At 38.5% G+C, this 15,866-nt stretch overlaps 1 protein-coding gene across 1 annotated transcript; it reads left to right on the top strand.

Moving 5' to 3' along the window:
• The first annotated feature begins 705 nt into the window (after nt 1-705).
• Nucleotides 706-15,678, top strand: fam161a (FAM161 centrosomal protein A). The gene is made up of 7 exons (XM_681520.11): nt 706-950; nt 2,167-2,429; nt 6,236-7,486; nt 9,830-9,997; nt 12,113-12,212; nt 12,345-12,502; nt 13,514-15,678. Exons 1-7 carry the CDS (start codon nt 798-800, stop codon nt 13,830-13,832), a joined length of 2,412 nt encoding a protein of 803 aa, XP_686612.8. The 5' UTR covers nt 706-797; the 3' UTR covers nt 13,833-15,678.
• The last annotated feature ends 188 nt before the right edge of the window (nt 15,679-15,866 follow it).

Genomic DNA, 15,866 nt, shown 5'->3' with positions numbered 1-15,866 from the left:
ACATTTTAAAAATATTTATGTATTTAAATATATGCTTTAAGTATGTGTTTATTGTTCAAAAAGCACCTGGAAACTAATACTTAAGATTACTAGTCGTGGAAAAATTAGGGTGCCATTTTAACAGCCAAAAAAACTATAGCCTACAATGTTTTTATTTATTTTTTAATTAATTTTTTTGTCTTGAAGTTTGGTGACTTCTAAATTTAGCCCAACCTTACGTACAAATGGTACAACAGTGGTCCTTTGGGTCAATTTTAACTAGCCAGATATAAGGCCATTTTTACACCACAAAGTCTACTGGCACACACGCATTCACACTTTAACAAACAATGAGAAACTGTTGCTTTATATAAACCTTTGTACACTTATCCAGGTGTCTTTTAGCATTGGTAAATATACCCTTCAGTCAGAAACGAGTGTTGCCCACTGACTAAACATTGATGAAACACTAATGAGGGGAAAACTAGACATTCACAGAGTTTGTGATGAAAATGAGGTAGTTTCTTCGTTTAAAATTTATTTAAGGATTGAAATGTAATTTATCTGATTTATTTTAGAGGTTTAGTAGTTTTTCACCGAAGGACGAATGGTGTATACAGAATTCCAAGACAACAGTAGGGTTAAAACGGAGAGAAATGTTTACATCCTTACTAGTTCTTTCAAATGCGCGCTCCCGCAGATTAGCGCCCCCGACGCTACGCGGTCGTCAAGGAGACGCGCTCCCGCTACGGTTCAGGGAGGAAGTCAGTCAGTCATTCGTTTATATCAAATCTACCGCTTTGGAAAGAGAAGCAGATATGAAGAAATCGCACCGTACAAATGTCTTGGTGACATCCTGTCTGAAGACCCCGGTGGACCCGCAAACCAAAGTGCCGTTAGCTCAGTACGAGCGGGAGCGGACACTGCCGCGCGCGGCCGCGATGACGGACAACAGGCACTATGAAAAAGAGGTGACTAAAAGCTATTAAACCGCAATAAATACAGTTCTAAAGTTATTTTAAAGGATGATGGTGATGTTTAACGTGTAAAAAGTCATTACATCAATGGAAATGTCTTTTCTTTTTTGGGATTGAAACTATTTTGAGGAGACAATGTTGCGAGGAGTTGTGTCCGTGAAGTTAACATGATAGACTGGTTAAACATCTCTTTAATGGATTAAGTGGAAACATTAACTTTAGTTTTAACTTGTGTAACTCCATGAAAATGGTTCAAAAATCATGTTTTGCTCGTTTAAAAGTAATAAGGACAAATCAATAGGCTTCACTGTGGTTATGAGTGTTTACATGGGTATAGCTAAATATAACTAAATAAACCTCAAAGGTTAATATGTTACATACGTAACGTTACTATTTTATTTATCTTTTTCTGCAATACACAACCTTATTTGTTAGCATGATGTAAGATGTAGAGTAATATAGTGTTGATAACATGACCAGGATGCTGATTAAACAGACAATCTCCTGTATGAATGGAGAACACAATCTGCCATCTGGTCCTAAAGCTGACACAGACCTGCAGATTAACAGATTACACACACACAGTCTTCTCATGTTGCACACATACAACTACTGACCGCACAAATGTTGTTCAGACTTAAATTTCACTATAGAAGAGTGTGACGTATGAAAACACAAGGCTTCAGCCAACAGTCCTTGGTTTCTTTGTATATATAAACACGTCTGTAACACCACTGTTTTCTCAGTCAAGGCTTCCTAAAGAATTACACAGATTAGGTTGCGTATTTAATAAATATATGAAAAGGTTTTAAAGGGATACTTCACCCAAAAATGAAAATTCAGCCTTCTTTTCCAAACCAATTTGAGTTTGTTTTCATGACCACGAAAGAAGACATTTCGAAGGATGTTGGAAACCAGTAATCATTGACGTCTATAATATTTGTTTTTCCTACTAAGGAAGTCAATGGTTACATGTTTTCAGCATTTTTCAAATTATCTTCTTTTGTGTTCAACAGAAGAAAGTCAAACTGGTTTGAAACAAGTCAACAGTAAGCACATATTTGGTCGTACTGTCTCTTTAATAATATAAAACCTATAGTTATCCATTGGCATTTTAACCTGTTTGGATGTATGCTAACAAATCCGCCTGTTATCATAGTGTGCATTTTACAATACATTTTAATTTTACATTTTACATACATTTTAACAGATGGAGTATGACTCTGGATCTGATTTGGTGGCTGATGACCCTCCTGCCAAAGACAACAATGCTCTGCTTATCAAAGACTACCGTGTGACGGGCGATCGCATCGACCTCAGGGAGTTTTACTTCTCAAACCAGGAGTACTACCGTAAACTAGAACAGCTGAAAACAGCTCACCTCCAAACAATGGCTGAACTCGAACTAATGTATCGCAAGAAACTCGACCTTAAAGGAGCGACTGCTGTGGACAACACTGAGCGGGCCAATCTGTGAGTTTATGTACATAATATATAAGCACAATAATAAGTGAAATGTTATCATATTTTAAATGTTTTATATTTGAATATATTTCGCATTATCATTTATTCCTGAGAGCAACACAATGGCTCAGTGGTTAGCACTGTCACCTCAAAGCAAGAAGGTTGCTGGTTCGAGGCCCAGCTGGGTCAGTTGGCATTTCTGTGTGGAGTTTGCAAACTAAATTGGCTATAGTGTATGTGTGTGAATGAGTGTGTATGGATGTTTCCCAGGACTGGGTTGCAGCTGGAAGATTATCCGCTGTGTTTAACAAATGCTGGTTAAGTTGGCACTTTATTCCGCTTTGATGTCCCCTGATAAATCAAGGGACTAAGCCAAAGGAAAATGAATGAATGAATGAATTTATTCCTGTGATGCAATGCTGAATTTGCGGCTAGTCTTCAGTGTCATGCGATCTATCAGAAATCATTGTAATGCTGTTTCACTGCTCAAGAAACATTTCTTACTATCAAAGACGTTAAAAAAGATAGATGCCGCTCAGAATTTTTATGAAAATTAGGGATTTTCTTTCATTTAAGTAGTAGCAGTTTTGGCTAAGTTTCTTCAAAAAATATTTAATTTGCCTACTAATTATTAATAATTAAAACTCCATTGTATTTAAATAACTTTTCTATTACTATATCTGAAAAATTATTTGATCACTACTAAAGTAACTGACTTAATACTACATAAAATTCCTATAAATCTTAATGAGTAGACAATAGAAAATTGAATCAGAGTCAAACTTTTACAAAATTAAAAGTAAAGCAGGTCAATAACTAACGTGAATTTTAGTTTACAAACAAAAAGTTTGAAGGTCAAAGGTTAAATGTGTCAAAACTAATTTTTTAATTAATAATTTTTTTAAGCATGATTGACATGTGTAACTATCTTTAGTTGAAAAACAGAGTTATACAGTTAACTATAGTTGCATTACTGAGAAAAAAAAATATTTCTTTGTTTTTCTCAATTGATTTCTACAATGAAAGTACAATACAAATACCTATAATTAATTAACCTAAAAATGAACAGTAATCCCTTACTTTTGTACAATTTTCAGTGTAAAAGTAGTTTAATTACAGTGACCATTCATTCATATTCCTTCGGCTTCATCCCTAAATTTATCAGAGGTCGCCCCAGCGGAAGGAACTGCCAACTTATCCAGCATATGTTTTACACAGCTGATGCCCTTCCAACCGCAACACACACTCATACACTCTCCTATGCACACACATATACTACAGCCAATTTATCTTATTCAATTTGCCTATAGTGCATGTGTTTGGACTTGTGGGGGAAACCGGAGCACCTGGAGGAAACTCCATCACCAACACGGGGAGAACATGCAAACTCCACACAGAAATGCCAACTGACCCAGCTGGAACTTGAACCAGCGACCTTCTTGCTGTGAGGCAACAGTGCTAACCATGTGTCGCCCCAAATTTAACCTTTAGTTGAATAACAGAATTATAGTTAACTCTGTTTGCATTACAAAAAAAAATTCTGTTTATGCGAATTGATTTCTACAAGGAAAGTACAATACAAGTACCTTTAATTACTAACCTAAAAATGAACATTAATCCCTTACTTATTTACAATCATCAATTGGAAAAGTAGTTTAATTACAGTAACTAATAACCCATCAAACCCAACTCTGATTAATTGAAAGACCAGCTTTTGTCACATCATCAAAGTCTACAATCACTTTTGATTATTTTCCTTATCATGTCCTTAACTAATGAAGGAAATCATTTATGAAATCTTACTTTTGAACGGTAGTGTATAACGCAAAAGTGCTCAAACTCGGTCCTGGAGGGCCGGTGTCCTGCAAAGATTAGTCCCAACCCCAATCAGACACACCTGGGCCAGTTAATCAAGCTCTTATGCTGCGGTCACACTAGAGTTTGAGCATGCAAAATTCTGTCGTACGACACTGCAAAAAGGGGTGGGATTAAACAGATTATAAGACTAAAAAAAATTCTGTCCAGAGAGGTCATGTTTTGGATCTTCGATTGGTCTCAAGCAGTCACATGATGCGATTTCGCAGTTCAGAATTCACCAAGGTTGAACTTTGCTATGCAGTGAACTGTGAAACTTGTCGCACAAGCTTACGTTCCAGTCTGCTGCAGTCCCATGCGTATGAATGAAAGTCTATAGCCACCTTTCCACTGCACACAACATTTGGACACGACTACGCACCCTTGTGGCAGTCGGACAGAATTTTCAGTTTTGTCTTACACCAATGGAGAGAAGCTGTTCTCGCAGTGTCCGAAATAAAGGAGTTCAAAAGCAAGAGCCTTTATTCTCCGTACATTCACCATGGTTCAATGAATGAATACTAGAAATACTAGAAACATTGGAGGGAATGTGGAGACAACTTTTAAAAAAAAATAATATTTTTTATTACTCATTTATGAATATAAATGTTTTTTTTTAATATAGACTTTTTCTAAAAAAAAAAAAAATTAAGAAAAAATGTACTATTTCTCATCTCAAGCTCATAGACCTGCTTGGACAACACTGAAACACATCACATGCGCTCGGCTGGTTGCATACGGTCTAGTCGCAGGAGTTCAAATATTTCAACTGCAGCTCAGTTCGGATCCAAGTTTTCTGAATATGGAGATGATCAGAACTCCCGGACTACTCTCCACTGGAAATGAATGACTTCCGGTCTGTCTCTTGTCATTTGTCGTGTGCAGTTGAAAGGAGGCTTATGAAGCGAAAAGTGGAGCACGACCGTGGCTTTACTAGGCCTACTAGAAACATCTGTACAGGTGTGTTGAGGCAAGTTGAAGCTAAAATCTGCAGGTCATCAGCCCTCCAGGACCAAGTTTGGGCACTCCTGGTATTACGGAAAACATTTCTTAGGGTGCTTTCACATCTGTAGTTCGCTTCATTTGGTCCGGACCAAGGGCAATAAATGATACATTGTTGTATTTTCTGCCGTCTTTTGGTCGTTTTCACACCACACTGCTGGCTTTGGTCTGAACCAGTTAAAACAAACCAAAATGCAGTCATCTGACAAAATCCACATCTCTCATTGGCCAGATGTTGTTGAACATATTTCCTAAACTGCTTATTGATTGGTCAGAATTCACGTGCAGAAAAATGCCAATGAACTCCCGCAAGTAAACAAAACCGGCAGACACAAATTGTTGTTTTTACTCTGGAGGGACGACTGCACTGATTGTTTCCCTGCTTTAGACAAACTATACATTTCGAGAATGAAGCGCGGCTGTGGCTGGAAAACAGTGTTTTAATGCATCGCTCGTCACTTCAGGAGGAGACGTGAATTAATTTAGCTAAACTGCCACATGGTCATCTTGCGGAAATATTACCAATGATCCATCAGGTAACGTTTTCCCCTCTCTCTCTCTCTCTCTCTGTTGGAAAAGCGCTGTCAACAACTATTTTTCCTCCATATCCCATAATGCACAGCGCATCAGCCTACGGCAGCTGGATTAGTCCAAAAGGCGCAGTACTTTTTGCGGTTGGACCTGTTTTAGCACGGATCATATTCTCACCACAAACAAACCGCTCCAGGGTTGGTTTGAAAGCGTACCGAGACCACTTCTTCAAGCAGGTCTCGGTACGCTTATTTGGTCCGCTTTTGGTGCGCACTCGAATACGATTGCTGCATTCTCACCTGCTTAAACGAACCGCACTAAATAGGAAAAACGAACTCTAGTCCGATTCAATCTAACTAAATAAGGCAGGTGTGAAAGCACCCTTAAACTTTGGAATTAAAAGTAAAAGAAAATTGTTAAATTCACAGATCCCCACAAGGAAGTCCAGTGATAACCAGCGGTCTGAAAAAAGCCCAGTCTGCTTTAGAGTTACGACGGACTTCAGATCCATCTGATTTGTCTGACGAAGAAGGCCAAGGAGATCGCAACACGGAGAAAGGCCTTCTTATCTCACCGAAAGAACACATTAAAAACATGTGGCAGGACTTTAGCGTTAATAAGCTTTCTCCACCTCACCGGCACCCCATGTCCTCCTCAGTGCATAGTCTACCAGCAGACTGCCAGGGTATTAGCAAACCCAAAGAAAGGATTAGAAGTCAGCGGGCGAAAAAACACAAGCATCATGAGGATTGGCATCCGAGAGTGACAGTCCCGAAGCCTTTCCAGATGACCGTCCGAGAGGCAGAATGGCGCAAGAAGGGTGTAAAATCGCGATCTGAGATCGAGCAAGAGAACGCGGATCTCCGACGGCAGCTGGAAGAGCTCAGCGAGTGCCAGAAGAAGTTTCGTGCCAGTCCCATTCCTGCCCATGTGCGCCTCCCGTTGTATGAAGATCTGCAGGAGCGTAATGAAGAGCGAAGAAGACTCCATCTGGAGTTTGAACAGCAGCGTCTTCACATCTCTCAGAAACCCTTCCGCTTCCTGGAGCGCGAACGGTTGAAGAAAGAACAGAAGGACGCCAAGCTACGCGAGCAAACACTTCAGCGTAACAAAGAGGAAGAGGAGAGGAGGAAGTGCCCGTTTAAAGCCAAACCTGTCCCAAAGGCGGTGAAGGAAGCCACGTTGGGCGAGCGACAGAAAGAGGAGGAACTCTACAGGGCAATTAAAATGCAGATGCGGGCGAGAGAGATGCTACACACTGCATCCATGCCTCCTAGCATGCTTGCGCGTCAGCTCAGCGAAAAACAAACTCAAAAGATCATCGTTAAAGATGCCGAAGAGACACACCAGCCCAAAATCAACGCTGAAGTGCCAGATTTCGATGCCAGCTACAGGAGGTTTCGGAAGCAGCTGGCAAAACGTAAAGAGGTGATGCCTGTCACATCATGCGAACCATTCCAACTGCGCACAGCTAACATCACATCGCACAAAGAACGCATCATGGCGGAAATCCAAGCAGAAATACAGAGCCCAAAACCATCGCGCTGGCCATTTGTGAACACGCCTGTCCTTTCGCCCAGGACGCCTTCATCTTCTCTTTGCTCCTCGCTTTCCGGAAGCCAGGAATGTTTGTCTGCTAAGATTACTGATGCTGCTAAGAAACGGCAAGAAGCTGTGAGGTAACAGTGAGACCGAACTCTCCTTTAAACCCTAAATGATTCCCTGCTCCCCTTAGTAACTCCGTTAGCAGTACAAGACTTCTGATCCTGTGTGGAAAATCTGAGCTGTGTTGTGTTCACTTATGGATGCTCCCGAATCCTCCTGCTGCCTTCAAGTTCTCATAGGAATCATCATTAAAGTCAAATCAAATCATCAAATCAAAATATACTCTTCTTATTTTCATATGTACAGTTGAAGTCAGAATTACCCCCCCCCTCTCGATTTAAATTTTTTTTTTTATATATATATTTTCTAAGTGATGTTTAACAGAGGAAGGAAATTTTCACAGTATGTCTGATAATATTTTTTCTTCTGGAGAAAGTCTTATTTGTTTTATTTCGGCAAGAATGAAAGCAGTTTTTAATTTTTTTAAAAACATTTTAGGGACAATATTATTAGCCCCTTTAAGCAATTTTTTATTGGATAATCTACAGAACATCCATCGTTATACAATAACTTTCCTAATTACCCTAACCTGCCTAATTACCCTAATTAACCTAGTTAAGCCTTTAAATGTCACTTTAAGCTGTATAGAAGTGTCTTGAAAATATCTAGTCAAATATTATTTACTGTCATCATGACAAAGATACAATAGATCAGTTATTAGAGATGAGTTATTAAAACTATTATTATTAGAAATGTTTAGATTTTTTTTCTCTCCGTTAAACAGAAATTGGGGAAAAAAATAAACGAGGGCTAATAATTCTGACTTCAGCTGTATATAGTAGCTATTGTTATAAAGATGTATCTGTGCATTTCATTATTTAGTAATAATTCATGTGTCTGTAGAATCGTTAATCAAAAGGCACAACCTCCCTGGTCACATAGAATTCCTTTAGGGTGGAGCTATCAATCATTTAGGGTGGAGCTATCAGGGCATGTCTCATTTCTCCTCTGCCTTCATTCATTCGTCAGTCTATGATTATTTTAGCGACCTTCTTGCTGTGAGCCGACAGCACTACCTACTGCGCCACCTCGTCACCTTCAAATGGATGTACTTGGGACAAAGGAATAATCTTAAATTCTGTTTCATGTCGACTTCAAAGGGATTAGCTCACCCAAAAATGAAAATTCCATTATTACTTACTGACCCTCATGTCAATCCAATCCCTTGAGACCTTTGCTCATTTTCTGAAATCAAATGAATATATTTTAGATGAAATCCAGGAGCTCTCTCAACCTCAAAACACAGCCATGGAGACTTTCAAAGTTCAGAGAAGCAACCAAAAACATAACAAAGTTTAATCACACAATGCTCCAAGAACACTTTTGTGCACCAAAAAGCTGTAAAAACAACTTTGTTTATATTTGTCTTTTATTCCGTGACAGACCATTGCGCACATTTACTATGACCATTATGACATACTGCCATTAGGATAAGCAGTGTAACATGCAAGCACCATATTGCTCATAGTAAACACACACCCAAATCTGACATGGAAGACATTGGCGAACAAAGCCAAACAAAATGTTCTTGAGCCACTGAGGTCACATGAAATGTTTCGACAAAGCTTTTGCTCCTTTCCTGGACTTTGAAAATCTCAGGACCCTTGCTGTCTATGGAGGACAAGAGAGCTCTCTGATTTCATCTAAAATATCTTGATTTGCACTCAGAAGATGAACAAAGGTCTTAGGGGATTGGAAAGACGTGATTTACTCATCCTCAAGCAGTACCAAACCTTTGTTAGTCTTCTTCTGTTAAACACAAAGGAGTATCATTTGAAGAAAGCTGAACACCATTGATATCCATATTGACAATATAAAAATAAAAAATACAGTGGAAGTCAAGTTCTCTAACGTTCTTCAGTTGTATCTACAGGTTTGGATGACAAATGAATAATGACAGGATGTTCAGTTTTGGGTGAACTATGCCTTTAATTTGCTTCGCCTATAGCACTGCAGTTGGTACTCATCATTATTGAGTCAATGTTAGCACTAACATTGAGTTTTGCTTATCCTCTATATCAGTGTTTCTCAACCATGTTCCTGTAGGCCCACCAACACTGCATGTTTTGGATGTCTTCTTTGTCTTTCACACCAATCACAGATTTTTCAGTCTCTGCGAATGAGCTGATGATCTGAAGGTGTGTTTGCTTAAGGCAACATGGGAAATGTGCAGAGCCAGTGGTCTTTCAGGAACTTGGTTGAGAAACACTGCTGTAAATGCAATCATTGTGACTTGAAGGCAGCATCAAGTGCTCTCCAACCCTGTTCTCGCAGTCTTGCCCAATAGTGCCATCCCTTTAGTGGCATCTCTCCAGCAAAGATTCACTTCTGAAAGCTTTTTACCCCTACACGAGTAGAAAAGTTCTCGAGCACAGAAAGAAAGCAGAAGAAGAGGAGGAGAAATGGAGGGAGAAGCAAAAACAGAGAGAGAAGAGGCTGCAGAAGCTGGTCACAAAGCGAGCTCAGGCCATCGATCCACATGTAACCCTGGCTCAGACATCCCCTAACAAGCTAAAAGAGTTCAGGTAAGCCAAATAACCTTGATTTCTCAAGCTACTGCTTATTTGATAATGTACAATAGCCAGCATTATTGAGTACAGATCTCTCTTTAAAATGAACACTTTCTATAGGATGCTAAACAATAATATATTTGATTATTTACATTACATTAGTCAGTGCCAAAGCCAAAACTGAAACTAATCTGAAAACTAACTTATGATCACAGTGCAAAAATTAATAATAAGTAGGCCCACATGGAATCTGCGCGCGCAAAAAATCAGATTTTTAGCCCATCATTGAGTCTGTTTACTTGTGTAAATTTATATTAATTACACAAATATGATTGTGATTTAATAATATTAATATTAAAATGTTTATATGATTTATGTACAATACAGTTTGTAAACTAGTATTTTCAGTTTTTTGTAGATATATTATACGAGTGGGGCGAGGCAGTGGCGCAGTAGGTAGTGCTGTCGCCTCACAGCAAGAAGGTTGCTGGGTTGCTGGTTCGAGCCTCGGCTCAGTTGGCATTTCTGTGTGGAGTTTGCATGTTCTCCCTGCCTTCGCGTGGGTTTCCTCCAGGTGCTCCGGTTTCCCCCACAGTCCAAAGACATGCGGTACAGGTGAATTGGGTAGGCTAAATTGTCCGCAGTGTAGGAGTGTGTGTGTGGATGTTTCCCAGAGATGGGTTGCGGCTGGAAGGGCATCCGCTGCGTAAAAACTTGCTGGATAAGTTGGCGGTTCTTTCCGCTGTGGAGACCCCGGATTTATAAAAGGACTAAGCTGACAAGAAAATGAATGAATGAATGAATTAGATGAGTGACTTGCTTTGTTTACCAAAAAAGTGGATCTAACTTGATTTGCATTGTAAACATCAAGTCAAAGTCAAATATAGATTATTTATTCATAAATTAATAATTTTGTAGTTATGATACTCCTTTAATAATTCCGCATAAATCGGCAGATTTTTTACAAAATTCTTTGCAGAAATACCAAAAAATGTCTGCAGATTCTTTCTGGCCCTAATAGTAAGTTAAGTCACTGTAAGGCAAGGCAAGTTTATTTTTATAGCACATTTCATAAACAATTGTAATTCAAAGTGCTTTACATAAATAAGAATAAAAGAAACCGATTAAAATGTGTAAATCTGGATAAACTGCAACTGTCTGACTGTCTTTTTGGGAAGGCCAGTGAGGAGTCCATTAGAGTAATCCACCCTGCTGGTCATAAAAGCAAGTTTCTCTAAGCCCTCACTGGAAACAAAGCATCTAATTCTTGCAATGTTTTTGAGTGATAGGATCAAGTGCAATGATAGTATCAAAGTCCCTTTAAGGCAAGTCATTTCACTCTGCGGCCATCTTTGAAACACCTCTTGGGCAGTATGCTCGGGCATTCTGTTTAAATGGGGAAACAACAAATTCTCCAAAACTACTTGCCAAGATTACAATTACATTTAACATTACCAATAACTAATGAAATAAAACAACGACTGTCTATTTAGTTTCATTTCTAAATGTTCGTATCACACAAATCAGCAGAAACTCACATCTGGTCCGAGCCCCTTCTTGGAGAATTGTCATTCAATAGCGATTGCTGATTGGCTACTGTATTAGAAGGCGGGCTTTATTCTCAATATAGCAATCGCTGATTGGCTCCTCTACTAGAAGGCGGGCCTTCATTCGCCATATTGACAGTTACACTATTCCTCATTCAAAAGTATACGAGTGACTTGTCTTGTGTATTCTATCGTCTTTGATAGTATGCTGACTCCAAAATCACATCAAGACTCGTGACCTCATTTTTTGTTGTTTGACCCTTAGAGCCAAGGTATGCATTCACCTTCAACATATGATTAAAAATATAATAAAATGCAATAAAAATTAGTTCACCCCATTGAAATTTCTAGTGAAATATATACAATAAATTGCAATACCGAAAAAAAAAACGATCAAAAGAAACATAAAAACTATGTTGTAGTTCAAATTTACTTTAATTAATGTGACTGTTTAATATAACTGTTTTGTTTAAATGCATCAAACTATGTTGTCTACATTCCCAAAGAAACTGATCAAATAATTTGCAAAAGATGCTGTACTTATTTATGCTCCGCACTATATACTGTATATGCTTATAAACAGGAAACAAGATCTCCAGAGACAGAAAGAGTATCAGGACGAGATGAGAGAAATCCAGAAAAGAGTAAAGGGAAGGCCTTTGTTACTGGAGCAAGTAGCACAGGTAGGCACATTATATCTAATTTATTTTGTTGTTTTCAATTTATAGGCTTTTCTTTGGGACTTGAGGAGAGACGGAGCACTTGAAAAGTCTCAAATTTGGTAGATAATATAAGGCTGTCTCTTGTTTTCTCAGATGAATGCTAAGAGAGCTGCTGAAAAGCTCTACTCTTCCACTTTGCATGGATGTGGTCTGAGTGAATCCTTTATCAGCAGTAAAGCTCCAAAGGGCTTAGAAAACAGACTGACTCCAAGCCCCGCCCACTCCGACAGCATGAGTCCACCCACATACAGGTATAAATGATCCACAAATAAACCAGCAAGTCAAAAAATCCCTTTTGTGTACAATTTAAAAAGATTTTTGTAGCATATTTATCAGATTTCCTCTGAAATTTCAATTATTTTTCAGGTATTTTCCAAGTTATCTTTAACGCCCCATTCACACGGGGCTTCAGCGTCAAGGCTTCCCATTCACTTTGAATGGGGTGATGTCAGGCGTTGCCAAACTGCATTGTGGATCCGTCGGCGCCGTTGCAGAGGCGTTGCTCGCTGCAGAAGTGGGGACTAGCTTAACTTTTCAAGCGTTGACGGAAGCGTCAGCCAATCAGATCGCTGTATGCGAATACACCAGCTAGACAGTGGCCTATTGCTGACTGAATTTAATTGGCTGACGCTGCTATGACGATCGCGTTAGCCCCAACTTCAAACACGCCTTCAGTCAAGCATTGATGCTGAAGCCCCGTGTGAATGGGGCGTAACAGAGCAAGAAACATTAACAGTATTCCCTTAAAATTTTTTCTTCCTGAGAAAGTCTTAATTATTTTAATTTGACTGGAATACAATCAGTTTATAGTTGTTTTCAAACTATTTTTAAGGCCATTATTATTAGCCCCCTTAGGAAATCATTGTACTCCATTGGCTACAGAACAAACCAATGTTGTCAAATGCTTGCCTAATTAACCCAAATTGCCTAATTATCTCTTAAGCCTTTAATTGGCCTAAAAACCACCCAAAAAGCTTCATGTACAGACTGCGATATTTATCTTCATGCTCACAGATCCACAAAATGACTGAAGGCATTATAGTGTTCATACCAGACCAGTAGTTGTCAGGTGACTTTATATAGAAAAGCAACTCACCTGCACACATGCATTCATTTTACAGAATTTATAATGCTAATACTTCCAAAAACATGCCCTTTGAAACTTATTTTCAGGCCTCTAGATTGCTGTTATTATATAAGTGATCAGCCAAACTGCTCCTAAGCAGAAATCTCAACTTTTTTCATTACTTTTTCCATGGCAGAAACAGACTTGAGGATGATGAGGATCTTCCGGACATGCAGGATTCTCTTCTCGATGACTATCCGGATGATTATGAGGAGTATGACCATGACATGGAGACAGAACTTGTCGATGGAGATGAGGAGCGGAAACACAGCGAACATCATGACTACGGGGATGAGGAAAAGGATGATGATGATGATGATGATGATGATGAGATGCAATTTGATGATGATGACTGTCAGGGGGATGATGACATCATCAGGAGGCACAGTCAGAGCAGCAAGGGTAGCGACAGAAGTGATCACAGCAACAGGAGTAGAACAGGTAGTGTTAATTAGTTAACTGCAGCGGTGTAAAGTAACAAATTACAAATACTCAGACTACTGTAATTGAGTAGTTTTTCCTCAGGAATTGTAATTTACTAAGTAGTTTTTAAAATGTGTACTTTCACTTTCCCTTGAGTACATGTGTAGTGCAGTATCGGTACTTTTACTCCACTACTTTCCCTCAACCTGCAGTCACTACTTTATTTTTTCCTGTCTATGGGGATTAGAAAAATCAGTCCTGTGATTCCTGTCACACATAGAAAGTAAATCATAATGAACTACCTCAAGACATGGGCGATTTATAATCACAGCAAACTGTTTGGAAGCATTAAAAGTGTCCAAGAAGATATTCAAAACCTTTACAAGTATTGACCCAGAGACGGTTTAGATGCATGTCACCGATGAGAAGATGAAAAATGTTTACCGTATGAAGACCGAAATGGTCTTAAACACCCAGCAGGCATCAGACGTCAACATGACGTCATCATGGGGACGTTACACTTTGTTTGGAAATGAAAATCGGGTTGACATCTGAACCCAGCGTCAGGCCAACGTCAATTTCCAGTCTAAAATCAACCAAATATCAACGTCTAATGATGTTACAGCTTGACATTGTGTGGACGTTACCACTTTGACGTCTATCAGACATTGTATTTTGCTTGCCATACCTGACGAATAAATGTCAGTATTTGATGTCAATTTGACGTTGATTTAAGATGTTAGCTTGACGTTGGATTTTGATAACTTTCTAACACAACCTAAAATCAACCAAATATCAACGTCATTTAACATTGTTATTGGACATCAAAATAACATCCTTAGACACTGGCTAGACATAGAATTTTGCTCAACTGACATCACAACCTAACTCTAACCTAATATTAATGTCATATGACGTTGTGTTCCTGCTGGGCAATAACTAAATGCACTACAGAATGTTACGTTTACACACATCCACAAATTACTGTAAATTGCTTTTTACAGTGTAATACTCACTATACTCTTGAAAGGGCTACTTTATAATTATTCTTTGAGTAATATTTACAACAGATACTTTTACTCTACTTGCCCTACATTTTTAGGGAAGTAGCCTAATGGTACTTTAACTTATGTATGATTTTTCAGTAATCTGTCCACCACTGGTTAACTGAAAAGACAAGTGTGAGGATCAGGAAGGTGATGAGAAACAGAAATGCCCCTAGTGGAGAACACTGGTATTTTCCTAAATATATTATTAGATGTTTGGGACATATTTTAAGTCATTTTCGTATTTAAGCCAAGCAAAACCTCAGTAGTAAGTTGTTATTATAGGCATTTTTAATAAAGTGAATCTCATAAACCTGTCACAACCAGGTAACAAGTAATAATAATAGAAGTATTTAAGAGCATGGGTGTACATTAAATAATAAAATCCTCTATTAAGCAATTATAAAGAAAAATAAACTAGCAGTCACTATTAAAAACAGAGATAATTAGCACAACCCTCAAAAGTTTAAGATAAACATGATTAACATACTTTGGTTGGAAATGTTCTGTATCATCCTGCAATGCAGCAAATCTTTTTAAAATAGTGTATAAATGTAATTAATATAGTCTAAATGTTATTACTTATTTCTCGTTTTGTTTGAGGCAGAATATGACCTCGACGTGTTTGCAGCTTGTTCACTTCATACACAGTAATGATGAACATATCATATATGTAAATATAAATGTCTATCAACTCATCAGATATCTTTTAAAAAGAGCCAAAAAACTGTTTTATGATGTGTATTACCAATCAAAAGACTGTGTTTGCATGTGTGGGAATGCAAATGTGTGAAAATAAAACTTAATACGTGAAAATAAACTTTACAGCATATTCATTCGTTCTCTATTTACTTCTTAAATATAAACACGCACATATAAAACATTTTAAACATGAGCCACGGCCTAAAAATACACATCATGGTCAGTTACTGTTTGTACATCGCAGGCAACATCTCAGTAATTTTCCATGCTCCACGCGGTCCAGCCCACCTCACGCTCACGCTGTGATGCAAAACCCGC

Source organism: Danio rerio, chromosome 1, assembly GCF_049306965.1.
Source record: "Danio rerio strain Tuebingen ecotype United States chromosome 1, GRCz12tu, whole genome shotgun sequence".
Classification (NCBI taxonomy): domain Eukaryota; kingdom Metazoa; phylum Chordata; class Actinopteri; order Cypriniformes; family Danionidae; genus Danio; species Danio rerio.
Note: the sequence above shows the minus strand (reverse complement) of the source record. Positions and strands in the feature narration are given on the sequence as shown.